This window comes from Neomonachus schauinslandi, chromosome 7 (genome assembly GCF_002201575.2).
Source record: "Neomonachus schauinslandi chromosome 7, ASM220157v2, whole genome shotgun sequence".
Lineage (NCBI taxonomy): Eukaryota > Metazoa > Chordata > Mammalia > Carnivora > Phocidae > Neomonachus > Neomonachus schauinslandi.
This window is the reverse complement of record NC_058409.1, coordinates 109,674,633-109,688,011: the sequence shown is the minus strand read 5'-3', so window position 1 is coordinate 109,688,011 and position 13,379 is coordinate 109,674,633. Positions and strand designations below refer to the sequence as shown.

Here is a 13,379-nt window from a genome sequence, read left to right as displayed (position 1 = left end):
CTCTGCTGTTTCCCCTGCTTGTGCTCTCTGGCTCTCTCTCTGTCAAATAAGTAAATAAATAAAATCTTTAAAAATTTTTTTTCTACTTACTCTTTCTGGAGCTTCACTTTGTGTCTGTGGCTCCTGAGTCTTATTTCAGAGGATGCTGTAAGTACTTCTGTGTGGACTAAGATCAGTTACTCTTCTTACAGTTCTCCTAGAAGCCTCTTTAGGAGTTTTGTACTAATTTGGAAGACAGTGGGAAGATTAGATTTTTTTTTTAAATGTAAGAGAGATGAATTAGTCATATCTTTTTCATTGATAGGTGACAGAAACTCCACCTGGCATGTAATCTGGAAAGGGAACTTTTTCACTCATATAACTGCAAGAGTAAAGAGTAGACTGGCTTCAGGCACAGCTGGATCCAAGTGTTTAAATTACTTTATCGGGACTCTCATTTCAATTAAATTCAGCCGGCTGAGTCCTTTTGTTTAAATGCTCTAGCAAAGTCTTGGTGTTCACTCTGATCCACCCCTGAACCAGGTGAAGTACTTACTTGTTGTGGTCACTGGATGAAACATTTTAATTAGCCAGACTGTGCTTACCTGGACCGTCTGGGTGGCATGGAGGGGCAGCTTCCCCAAGAAATAGCAGTAGGCTGCCACCATTAAGAAGGGGAATGGGTGGGAGGTCAGCCAGATAACAGAGGTGGGAGGAGAAGAAAACATCTGTTTAATGAAATGGCTTTGCAGGGACTTCATGAACATCTACCTTACTTCCTTCTTAGGAGGCAAATATGGGTCCAGAGTCATCGGTCTAGACCAGGCCAGTTCTAATTGACTAGTAGTGGTTACTAAGACTCCATGTTGAGCAGGCTTGGGGCTCAGCAGGAAGTATAGTGGTGTTCAGTTAGTGGTATCCGCCATGGTTAGGAAGGCGGGGAGGGTGACCCCACTGCCAGGTACCTGCCACCCTAGCAGTTCCCATGGCTGGTCTGGGCATTCCTGATTGCAATTTAAAAGGGAAGACTTGGCTCAGACCATCAAATACAGCTTCTTGTCGGTGGAGGAGGCTCTGAGCGACAGTAGCATGCCACCCTAACTACCATCCTGTACTAGAGTCTCCAAGATGGTGGTCAAGAGGTCTGTCAGGCCCGGCTGGGGGCCCTGTTCCACGCCATCCCAGGCAGGTCTGGAAAGAGCCAGTGTAGTCTGGCTGTCAGGGCAAGGTTATTTCTCCCACAAAAACCATGAGCGATGATAAAACTGGGATCAGGGGGCTGGTGGAGGTTGAAGGAACACAGGGTTGGAAGAGCCAGTAGGTTTAGGACTGAGGGGATGGGTCAGAAGACAAGGCCAAGCATTGACCTCCTGAGAGCCCCCGTTTTTCCATCAGTCAAGTGGGGATGGCGACCATTGACCACTTCCTGCATCTTGGGAAGGTACCAATGAGACCATAGCTGTGAATGTCACTTGAAAGTCAACTGTAGGGGCTTATCTGTGACCACCACTCACGGGGTGTCTGATGTATGCTAGGCTCCCAACCAATAATGTTGCTTTATCTTTGTACGAACCCTAGGATGCAGGATTATTTTTATTATTCCTGTTTCATCAATAGAAGCTGAGGCGGCCAGGGGCGCCTGGGTGGCTCAGTTGGTTAAGCGACTGCCTTCGGCTCAGGTCATGATCCTGGAGTCCCGGGATCGAGTCCCGCATCGTTTCTCCCTCTGACCCTCCCCCCTCTCATGCTCTCTCTCTCTATCTCATTCTCTCTCTCAAATAAATAAATAAAATCTTTAAAAAAAAAAAACAGCTGAGACGGCCAAAGTTATGTCCTGACCTCAGAGAGTTAGTGTTAAGCGGCAAAGCCAGGGCCCAGACCTTTGTCTAGGCCTCTTTCCATTTCATGACAGTCCTTCCACACTCCACCTTTGTATCCCCCTCGGGAAATTCATTCATTCATTCATTTATTAGTTAAGTGCCAAGTTCTACCTAGATATTTCCTGAAAGCCTATGTGGATTTCAGAAACTAGATTAGTACAGAATTGTACAGAATGCTTGAGCAAGAGGGGTCCACAGGTCTGTCTCTTGGATGTTCTCTTTCCTAGAGAGGCAGTGAGAACTGAGAAGGCAGGTGACATAGTGAAGTGCGCACATGGTGAAAGACGCATGGTCAGTGTGGACGGGCCCAGAACCCAAGTTCTGTCACTGCAGGCTGCCTTCGTCCCCCTCCTGCTTCCTTCCGCTCAGTAACTCTGACAATATGCTCTAGGCCAGGGACTAAGCTTGACGATTCGCTGATTGTAGTCAGGAAAGTGGAGCCACCAATTTTTCCTGAAGATGCATTCTTTCTTAAGCAGGGAATCGATTTCCAACAAGATACACAGGCTTCCAATGAAGCCACTTATGTGAATCTGTACAAAACACCATTAATCCACTGCTAGGGTCGTTTATCTCCCTGGCTGGGGCAGCCACGGCCTTTTCAGATCCGGGATATGATGCTGCTGGAGGAATGGGTACAGAAGGTTCCCCAACCAGAGGGGCATCCCATGGCAGGGGTGTAAGCGGACCAGTGGTGGGGACCTGAGGGGGCCATCTGCAGGAGGCCAGTGCACAGCGGCCCCAGGCCTGTCCCTGCGCAGCCATGAACTTGCCATGTGACTTGGATCTTTCTCAGCCCTTGTCCAGAAGCCCCCACCTTCCTTCCCATCAGTAAATGGGAATAAATGGTCCTGAATGTTCCTTTCCACTTTCAGAAGCAGATGCCAGGTGCTGACACACGCTTTGCAGGGAGCAAAGAGACTTGGCTTTGAATCTCAGCTTCACCATTCTGGGACCCTGGGGGCTGTGGGTTGAGTTGTGTCTTCCAAGAGAAGATACGTTTGAGCCCTAACCCCCAGCACCTGGGGATGTGACCTGATTGGGACATAGGGTCTTTACAGAGGTCATTAAGTTAACGTGAGGTCATTAGCATGGGCCCTAATCCAGTATGGCTGGTCTCCTTATCAAAAGGGGAAGTGTGGACACAGAGACAGGCACCCACAGAGGCAAGACGATGGGAAGACATACAGGGAGAAGGCCATCCACAAGCCAACAAGAGTGGCCTCAGAATGAGCCACCCCTGCCAACATGTGGAGCTCAGCCTTTTAGCCTCCAGACCTGCAAGATCAAACATTCCTGTCGTTGAGGCCCCCAGCCTGTGGTGCTTTGTTACAGCAGCCCTGGCAGACTGCTACAGGGGACTGGATCTCTGAGTTCCCCGAGGAGTGACATGGGCGTAGGGACACCTGCGCTGCAAGGGTTGCTTTAGGAATCCCTTAGTGCGGCCCCTGACATTTGGTAAGCGCTCAGTGGTAGCCATGGCTCAGTCCCGTGCTCCGTGCTGTGCCCCCCAGCGCCGCTAGGGGGCCCGCAGAGGAGGGACAGGACAGACCGAGGCCTCAAGTCAGACCTTTCAAAGAGAACTGGGTCACCAAGTCACCCCTTCGAAAAGCCTCTCTAAATATGAAGAAGGCCAGATAAATCACTATTAATGCAGTGCTTAATGGTTTTTAGCCAGAGAGTGGCCTCAGCCCTAATCGACAAGGCCTCGAAGCTGAGGTTTCTTTATTTTTATGTCCCGGGTACACTTTGAGTATGTTGAGCTGCTATGAATAATCAATGAGTGCAGTAGTCATGGCCATTTTATGGGTGTTCTGTAAAGGAGGCGGCATGGTTCTGATGGGAAGGACACTTCCTGGATGACCCTGAGAAAATCCATTATCCTCCTTGGGCCTCAGTTTCCCTATCTGCAAAGGGAAGGGAGTAGACCAACCAGGCCAGGGATTCTTATGCTGCATTTGTGAAGGCCTGGGGGTTAAGTATAAATTTCTTGCATACAGATGCATTGCTCAGACGTATTTTATGGGCAGCAAAAATGCTATCCATAGCTCTTGTCTGGTTCTTGAAGGGCCTCTGACTCCCAGATTGTCTGCAATGACTTTCCTGGACAACCTCTCAGGGCTGCTAGTTCTGGGCCGGTCTGCAGTTCTGGGACTCTGATTTTATAGTGGTTTCTAAGCCTCAAGAAGCAAGTCCTACAGATGTGGCTTCTCTGAGTTACTGGGATGAGAGGGATCAGGGACAGAGAGCTCATCGCTGGGGGCTTTGCTGATCAGGGAGACCCCAGCTGCCCAGCACTCAGGGGTCTCTGCTTTGGCCCTCCCTCCTGCTCCACAGCCCTCGCCGTGGCTGAGTGGTGCCTCCCAGCCCCTTCACTCGCCCCTCTCCTGGATGCTACACCTGCCTAACCCATCTGCCTGCTTCAACGCTGACCCCACCCCCATCACATTTGGAGTAAAACCCAAATCCCTTACAATCCCTCCCTGATCCAGCCTCCACCGGCCTCTCTGAAGGCATCTTCCCCCATCCCCCCTGGCTCCCTGAGCTGCAGCCTCACTGACCGTTAGTCAGGGCTTCATGCTCTAGCCTCGGCCCACGCTTGGGTCTTTGCCTTGCTGGGCCCTCGGCCTGGAACGTTCCTCCCCACATCTTCCACTGCCTGACTCCTCCAAGTCTCAACTCAAGACACCAGCTCTTCAGGAAGCCCCCCCCCGACTAACGCAGACTTCCCTTCCCTCTGTTCTCCTCCTTCAGTGCACCTGGCCCGTTTCCTTCAGAGCACTGACACGACCTATAAGGAAATATTGATGTGTTTTCTTCCCTACCAAAATGTCAACTCGTGAGGGAATAAACTGAGTCTTACATGTCTCAGTGCCTGGCTCATAGTAGCATTTAATAAATGCTGGAACACACTCACTTGCTTGGCTAAAATTAAGATGACTGACAACACCAGGTGCTGGGGAGGGTGTGGGACAGTGGGTCCTCTCAGTACAGCCGGTAAGCGTGGATTATGGTACAACAATTCTGGAGAGCAATTTTGTCATTTTTACAAAATCACATACACTTATTGTATGACCCAGCCATTCTACTCCCAGGTATCTGCCCAAGGGAACTGAAGACCTATGTCCACACAAAGACTTGTACACACATATTGCAGACCTGTCCACCATAGCCGAAGACTGGAAACAGACCATCCAGAACAGGCAAGACCGCTGCATCCCCACGGTCTGATGGGACAGAGAGGAGAAGGAAGCTGAGCATCCACCCGAGTGTTCCCTGCGGCCAGGGCAGCTGAGTGGTGGTGACCTGTAGTAGTAGGGTGTGTTGGGCGGGGCCTGGGGCGATCCCAGGGATGTCCCCGGAGACAGAGATTCGCCGAGCACCCTGGTCCCAAGTCTGAGAGCAGGGGACCAGCCACTTGAGAGAACCTGGTGCTGGTGCTGCCCGTGGGTACAGGATTCTTGCAAAATGCCAATTAAGACATTTGACCCAAATTCGGATAAAAGCCTTTTTCCTGTGTCAAGTGGAGCTAATAATATACATTTGTTCATAATTTATGAGGCTTAGTAAGTGGGAACAATTAAGGAAGAGGCCTGCGCAAAACCTATCCTTTAAGTGTCACATAGGCCTTTTCTTGTTCTCTAAGGCCGTCCCACCCTCTCTGCCCACCATGAAACACTTTATTGTTTTTATTATTCTTATTTCTTATTTGTTGTTAGTACTGTTAGCTACCATTTATTGAGCATCTTCCGAGCCAGGCTGTAACATTGCCTTGTTTAATCTTAACTCTCTGAGGCGGGTGTTGTCCCATTCTACAGATGAGGCCGGTGAGCTTCAGAGAGAAGAGATTTGCCCAAGGTTTCACAGCTGGCGAGTGGGGAGTATGATTCAGGTCTGCCAGACCCCAAAGCCTGTGGTACGCCATTTCTGGGTCAGCCTCCTAGCTCGGGCTGTTTCTCAATCTGCAGGGCATCCCTTCTATTGGTGGTCGTTAAATGGGGGAGACCAGGGTCAGAAAGCCATCACCTTCTGATGAGTCGGTCCGGGGTTTGGCCTGAGAACCTGCATTGTTTCTAACACGTTCCCAGGTGGTGTTGACCCTGCCGGTCCTGGGACCACACTTTGAGATACGCTGGTTCAGTCACTGCTGTTACCGTAGTCCTCTGTGCCTCCCTCCTCCCCCACCCACCATGGTCAGGTGCGCTTAGAGCCTTGTAGACCTTTTCCTGTACATTTGCATATGTATTATTGTACACAAAGAATTGTGTAGTTTGATTTTTCTCTTTACGCACATGAGATCATAGTCTACCTGCTATATTCTACAATTTAGTTTTTATTTCCATTTCATGTGTCTTGGAGAGCATATACCTCTACCTCATTATTTTCAGAGGCACTGAAAAGGCTTCAGGTGATTATAGTTTTATTTACCTATTGTCCACTGATGGCTGGTCTTCCACATTTTAGACATTACGCATAGTCCTGTAAAGTCGCTGAGAACATAGATGAGTATTTCTCCAGAACATCGTCATCCCTCAGTAATGTCAGCCATCATTATTGCTGGGTTTTGTTTCGTTGTTAATATTGCATTCCAGAAATCCCCTTTCAGGTGGGGACAGTAAATGAGTATCTGTTTAGAGCTTCTAATGAAGTTTTCAACACAGTAGTTCTGCTAAGAAGAAAGAGGTGCTGTGGGGCGTTGAGGGATGTGTAGGAGAGCAAAGGAGGAGGGGAGAGAACAGCAGGCAGGATTTAGCTTAGCTCCTGGTAGATTCAACCCTTGCCAGAGGGTGGGCCCTACCTTGGTATCTCTTGGTCACATGGCAAAATCGGGCCTTGACCAAGGGCTGTCAGAGGTCCAAGTTTGCAGCACCATGAGTAAGAAGTTCAGTCCACGCCCGGATCCAGCCAAGCCCAGCTCTGACTCGCCTCCTTCCTTCCTGTCTCCTCAGGGTGGGGGGTCCGGGGAGGAGCAACTCTGCGCTGACTTTCCCGAGCTTGACCTCTCCCAGCTGGACGCCAGCGACTTTGACTCAGCCACCTGCTTCGGGGAGCTGCAGTGGTGCCCAGAGAACTCCGACACTGAACCCAGCCAGTATAGCCCCGATGACTCCGAGCTCTTCCAGGTATGTCCTCCGAGCCTTGCGGTCACTCTCTGCTCCTGAAAGCCTGACTCTGCCCTGCCCCACCTGCTTTTGCATTTGCTCATGCAAAGAAGTCTCATCACCCCCAAAGCTCTTGGGACCCTGCCTCTTGCCCTGGATCTGCCCTTGATCTTGGGCAGTTCTCAACCCCCCGCCGGGCCTGTTACCACCTCCGCACAGTGAGGGCCGGGAAGAGCTGCTCTTGCCAAGCCACCCCAGTCAGAAGGGAGCCCCTCAGTGGGCCCCGGGTGGTTTAAAACCCCGAGACCTCCCTTCCCTGTATTATCTCACTGAATTCTCATCCCTACCCTGCAAGGCAGGTGTGATTATGAACCCATTTTATAGATGAGGAGACTGAGGCTTCGGGAAGTTAAGTCATGTGCCGAGGGCGATTCACCTAGTCAGTAGCTGAGCTGGTTGCAAACCCAGTCAGCCTCCCTCCTGAGCCAGGGCTTTGTAACCACGGCGATGCCATAACGGAGATGACTCACATGTATTGAACAACTGCTCTGTGGCAGGACTGTCCCTGTTGTGTCTATTAACTCATTTAATTCTCTTAACAACTCTTAGAGTGGGTACAGCTGTCTTCATTTTTCAGCTGGGGGCCTAGAGATTGTTTAAAAAGAGGCAGTTCTGAGAACTGCAGTGCATATCACTGCCTCTCACCTTGCATTCTCTGTGTCCAGTCTCGGGGGCCCACGACGGGCGACCTTTCCTTTAAGAAGCCCCCGAGTATGGAATATTACGAAGTTTGGAATTTACTTCAAAATACAGCAAGCTCTGCATGCGTTTGTGGGTGTGGGTTGGGTGTGGGTGTGTCGGGGAGGGTAGTAGGTGTAATAAGATCCGCCGTGTTGAAGCTGAGTGATGGGTACAATCAGATGTATTATTCTTTCCTTGAAATCTGCTCCCCCATAAAGACTGGCGGGAGAAGGCCTCGCTCCCCACGTCTGTCTGGCAAGATAACCATCGTACCAGTCATGGGCCGCGCGCATGTCAAGTGTCGTGCTGGTGTGTGATGGGCATCGTCTCAGTCCCCAGGGATTGTAGCGCTCCTTCTAGAAATGGAAGCTTCCTCTTCCCGTCAGGCACTGTGCTGTCTACAATCTAGAGAGAAAACTGACCCAAGCTCATTTAACACAGAAACCGTGGTCATTGTGACACGTGCACAAAAGAAACGAGCTGGGTGTGAGAAGGGGATCCAAAGACTGGATGGTCAGGAAGGGCCTCTCCGAGGAGGCCATGCTTCAGTTGGAGGATGAGAGGGGGAGCAGCCATGTGAGCTCAAAGAGCGGGGACAGAACTTTCCAGGCAGAGGAAGCAGTAAGGGCAGAGCCAGGGAGCAGGAAAGCTTGCTGTGTTGGGGAACAGAGGAGCTGCGGGTAGCAGGGGAGAGTCAGAGAGGTAGGCAGGGGCCAGATCATGCAGGGTCTTGTGGGCCATGGTGAGGAGTCTGGATTTTTCCCAAGTCTATTCTAACCTATAAAGAAAGGACTGTTAATAACCATTTTACAGGTGAGGAAAGTGAAACTCAGAGAGGTTGAGTAACCTGGTGCCAGGTCACACAGCTAGGAAGGGTCTAACTGAGGAAGCCATACCCCTCAGTGCTGAACAACCTCTCTGCCAACCCTGTGCAGAGCAGGATGGCTGGGCTCCAGTTCTGGCTTCGTCCAGGGACCTGCATTCTTTATTTGAACGATAGGGATGAGACCTACACTATGCTGCTTTCTCCCTCAGAGGGGGCTAACTTCCAGAAAATGCTTTCAGGTCATGGAGAGCTGATGAGCGAGAGAGGTTTAGATACTGCATGGAGACCAGCCCCACCTGAACTGAATAGGCCCCCACTTCCTCAGACTGGCCAGACCCACCAGCAAGCCCCTGCCGAGATCCCACTCTGTGCTTGAAATGGTCTTGGGCACAAGTGAGCCTGTGTGGCCCCAGGGCTCCCAGCCCAGCGAGGAAGGCAGAACCCTCGCAGACGGATAGCACCCTGGCTGACCCCTGCCCACCTGCCCTCCCAAGCCCAGGCCAGTTCCACCCATTACCCACGATGAGCCCCTGTGTGTGTGATTATGTGATCAGTGCCTGCCCCCCTGCCACACACACACATCATAAACCCCATGACTTTGGGGGCCACGATGGCATTATGCACTGTTCTATCCCTGGGCTCTGCACAGAGCCTGGCACTCGCTCGGGCCTTAACAAACAGCTATCAGATGAATAAATCCATCAAGGCCCAGCTCTCCTGTTGCCTCCTTAGGCAGTTGGTGAGTTCCTCTCCTGGGCTCCCATCTGCGTGTGCCCATGCACGGGCTTGCTTGTGTCTCTGTGCCCTTTAGACGGTGAGTTCTTGAGGACAAACAGCATTGGATTCGTCTCGGGCCCTCACACGTCGTAAGGACTCGATCACATGCGTTGAATGAAGGAACTGATGGTGATTCTTTCCTGCCAAGGACCAGATGTGTCCCATTCCACAAACCTCAGGCTCGTGTCGTGGGTTCTCTCTTGGCCACAAGCTCGGTTTTCTCAGTTGGCCACTGGGAATCCTGGGGCCATGCTGCCTGGGTCAGAGTTGGGTTCCCCCAGTCAGATGGTGCCACTGCTATGGAAACAGACTGGGAGCGTGGAGGGCAAGCCACGGTGACAGGGTTAACACCTCCTCGGGGGCAGGGACGGTGCCCTCCGTGTCTCTGCGTTTCCAGAGTCCTCTGGCCAGGACCACAACCGTCGCTAAGTATTTTTGGAGGAAGCAGGCTTTGGGTTGTTCTGTCAGTTTGCTGTGTGGTCTTGGGCAAGGAGCTCCCTGAGTTGGGCCTCAGTTTCCCCATGTGGGGAATGTGGTGGATTCAATCAGTGGTTCTTGATCCGTTGAGGGGAGGGTCACCAGGTCCTTTTAGACTCTGATGAAATCTGTGGACCCACTGCTGGAAAAAAAGGAGGAAAAACTGATTTCCTGGGTTTTCTGGAGCCCAGTTGAGTCTCCTGGACAGGCGGGATTTCTGTCCCTTGTAGCAGAAATCCTGTTCTATGTCATTCCGGAATTCAGACCCCTCCTAGGCCTTCAAAGTGAAGCATTTTCCCTAAGATTTCTTCAAGACTCCTTTTCCTCCGGCTTGAGAGCAGCTCAGGAAGGCTGGGGTGGGGCTGAGGCTATTAATATCCCTTCCTTCCCTGATTAACTCTCCATTAATTTGCACTCCACTTCCAAGTGGAGCAGGCAGAGCCTGGCCAGTGGGCCCGCGAAGAGGAGAGGGTGGTGCGGCCCCTGTGATGTATTACCCTGGATGCTGACAGACGCTGTGGACGCTGTGGGCAGATCGGCCTTGCTTCCCGGCAGGGTCAGGGCCTCCAACCCCGCTGGCTGCTCCCGAGCTGGAGCAGCCCAGGGAGGGCTGAGGAGAGGGGCAGGTCTTTTGTTACTCATTTCGTTTTGGCCCAGCCTGTTGGGTGCTTCCTGAGGGCTTGGCTGTTTTACATTCATTTTCCCATGGTGCCTGGCACACAGTAAATCCTACTCCCACCCTGACTTGCTCTGTGACCTTGACAAATCTGTTTCCTGGACCTTCATTCCCCCCCGCCAAAAAAAGAATGGCAAATAGGTTTCCTCATAAGGAAATGAGGAATATCAGTTATTGCCTGGAGGGCTCTGTTACAGATGTTGGTGTAGGGACACCTGGGTGACGCAGTCAGTTAAGCGTCCGACTCTTGATTTCAGCGCAGGTCATGATCTCAGGGTGGTGAGATCGAGCCCCACGTCGGGCTCTGCGCTGGGCGTGGAGCCTCCTTGATTCTCTCTCTCCCTCTGTCCCTCCCCCTCCTTCTCTTAAAAAAAAAAAACAAAACAAAACAGAAAGATACTGGTGTGGAAAGAACAAGAGCCACAATTGGTGAATGATATGGGGGAGGGGCAGTGGCGTGTGGGGCCCATGTTTAACACCCCTGGTCATTACATGATCCCTGAGGGATCCAGCTCTGATGTGTGTGATAATTCATAGTATCTCTGGGCCATTGGCTGTGTCCCTGTGTCCCTGTGGGAAAGGGGGAGCTCTCGTTCCATCTGGTGCTGGTGACATCATTTCTGAATAACTTCCCTCTAGAATCTCTCTTTCGAGATGCTCATCTCAGTATCTCCCGGTGGCCAGAATTCACTATTTGGTGCATTCGTTGTTCTGTTCGACAAATCTGCCTGGGTACCACCTGCCCCAGGCACTGAGCTAGGCTTGGGAGCACCCTCTGGAGGAGGACTTTCGTCACTACTTCCAGACCTGGCCTTCCTGAGCAGACAGTGCGGGGGGAGGGGGATCATGTTTTCCCATTCTACAGAAAAACCAGCAAGGCTTAGAAGAGAGAAGCGATTGGCTCACAGTCACCCCGTGGTGGCAGAGTCTCATGTGGTCAGCCCCCAGAGTGGTCATTGGGTCCCTGGTTCCAAGGTCTTACTTCAGGTCCTGTCAGGAGAGACAGATCACTCTGGGAATACAGGGGACTCTGGCCTGAGGGTGGTGGTGGGGGGCAGTCAAATGAGCCCATCACATTCTCGAGCCAGGGTCTGCAGGCCCGGATCTGCCCTTGTGTTGTTGCCCCCCCCATACACAAACACTCCCCAGGGCCTGGGTCAGGCCCAACCAAAATCTTCTTTTGACCTTTCTTTTATTTTAGCTCTGTTCCAAAAATGACAAACGCGTTTGTCCTCTCCGCCCCATGTCCCCCTTCGAGTTACTCAGCCGCTGTCCGGTTGTAAAGGCCTGGAAGGGGCTGAGTGCAGCCGAAGGCCGTCACGAGATGCGATTCTCAGATGCACTTCTTGAAGAAGGGATAAACAGCCTGACCTGGGGTGGGAAAGAGTGCGGGCGGAGGCCTCACGTGACCGCAGGCGCCTCCTGCCAGAACAGGCCCATCGGGCAGGGCTTCCTGAACCAGGTGCTCGGTGCCTCACCTGGGAGCCGTGTGAGCGCCACGCTCCAGGGCCTCTGGGCATGGGGGCCCGCGGGCTGCTGTCTGTGGGTGGGCAGGCCGTGTGCGTGCTGACCCTTGTCATTGTAGGTCTGAGGCATCGGAGGAGCTCGAGTCTCAGCTCATCTGTGCCACAGTGGCCTCAGTAGAAGTCCTCCCCTGTCCTGGATTTACTCTGTGACCCTGGACACCTTGTTCAACCTCCACATGCCTCAGTTTCCCCAAGTGCAAAATAGAGATTAGAGTAGAACTCCCATCATAGACCTCATTGTGAGGCTTCCCTGAGGCAGAATTCACGAAGCCTTTCTGCTCCTCTCCTTGGCCCCAGTCTTTGTCCCCGGCTTTTTGCTCCAGGTTTTCCCCTCTGCCTGGAGTCTTCTGTTGCCCCCCCCACCCCTTCGCCTGGCGCCTTCTTGTCTTCTAGGCCTCATTTGAAGTGCCAGCGAGCTGCTCAGAGCAGCCTTCTGGGACCCCCCTCACTAGCCTGTAACTCTTCACCCATTCTCTCCGTAGCAGCTTCCGATTACTTTCTTCCTAGACTTCCATTCCCTGAAATGATCTTGTTTGTTCCCTTGTTCTAAGTCTGTTCTCCGCTGGGGAGGAAGCTCCATGGGGGCAGGGGCTGCACCTGTCCTGGCGTGCGGTAGGACTGGTGCCCGGACCGTGCCGGGCACAGAGTAGCCATTCAGTACATGCGTGTCTGGGGAGGGGAGGGGGGGGAGAGGCTGCCCACACCACTGCCACCGTCATCCCAGTAGCGATGGGAGCGGTGGTCCTGAGTACTGATTATGCACCAGGCACCATTTGTTTGAGAGGCATCTTCATACACGTTAACTCAGATGAAGTCAGGTCCTGAACAATAACCGTAAGAAGTAGGTACTGTTGTTGTGTGGGACAGATGAAGAAACTAAGTAATTTGCCCGAGGACCCATGATTGATAAGTATGGGATCTGAGATGCAACCCCAGCTCCAGAGCCCAAGCTCCTGAGCCACCACTCCTGAGTGGTGAGCAAGGCCGAGGAACCCCCTGGGACATGGGAGCGGTTTATTATTGCTGTGGTTATCATTGTCACAGCCAACCCCAGAGCTTCCATCCTGTACGCTGCCTGCCTGGGCCCCAGCGTCAGCGGGGCTGGGAGGCCGCAATGGGGTGCTGTTGCCAGAGGCAGGGACCAGCTTCAGGGGCCAAGGGCTGTGTCCCAGGAGTCAGAACAGGAGGCTGTGGTGTGGGAGGCCGCTGTCCTTGGTCAAGGGGACAGCAGGTGTCTTCCAGGTGGACAGCCCTGTGCTCACACTGGGGAGCAGCAGAGCCAGGATTGGAGCTTCCGGGGTGAGGCTCTTTCCAGAATCACGTGCTGCCTGCTCGCAAACTTCTGTGATTCCTGAGTCGCTAACATGTTTCTTGGGCATCTGCTATCCCAGCGAT

The 13,379-nt window shown here is 52.4% G+C and overlaps 1 protein-coding gene across 2 annotated transcripts in view; it reads left to right on the top strand.

The window, feature by feature from the left end:
* PPARGC1B (PPARG coactivator 1 beta) overlaps nucleotides 1-13,379 on the top strand; it is a 103,727-nt gene that overhangs the window by 71,429 nt on the left and 18,919 nt on the right. For both annotated transcript variants that reach the window (XM_044916904.1, XM_021695493.2), the window contains exon 2: nucleotides 6,809-6,982. In XM_044916904.1, coding sequence (XP_044772839.1) covers nucleotides 6,809-6,982 — 174 coding nt within the window. The remainder of the gene's footprint in view (nucleotides 1-6,808; nucleotides 6,983-13,379) is intronic.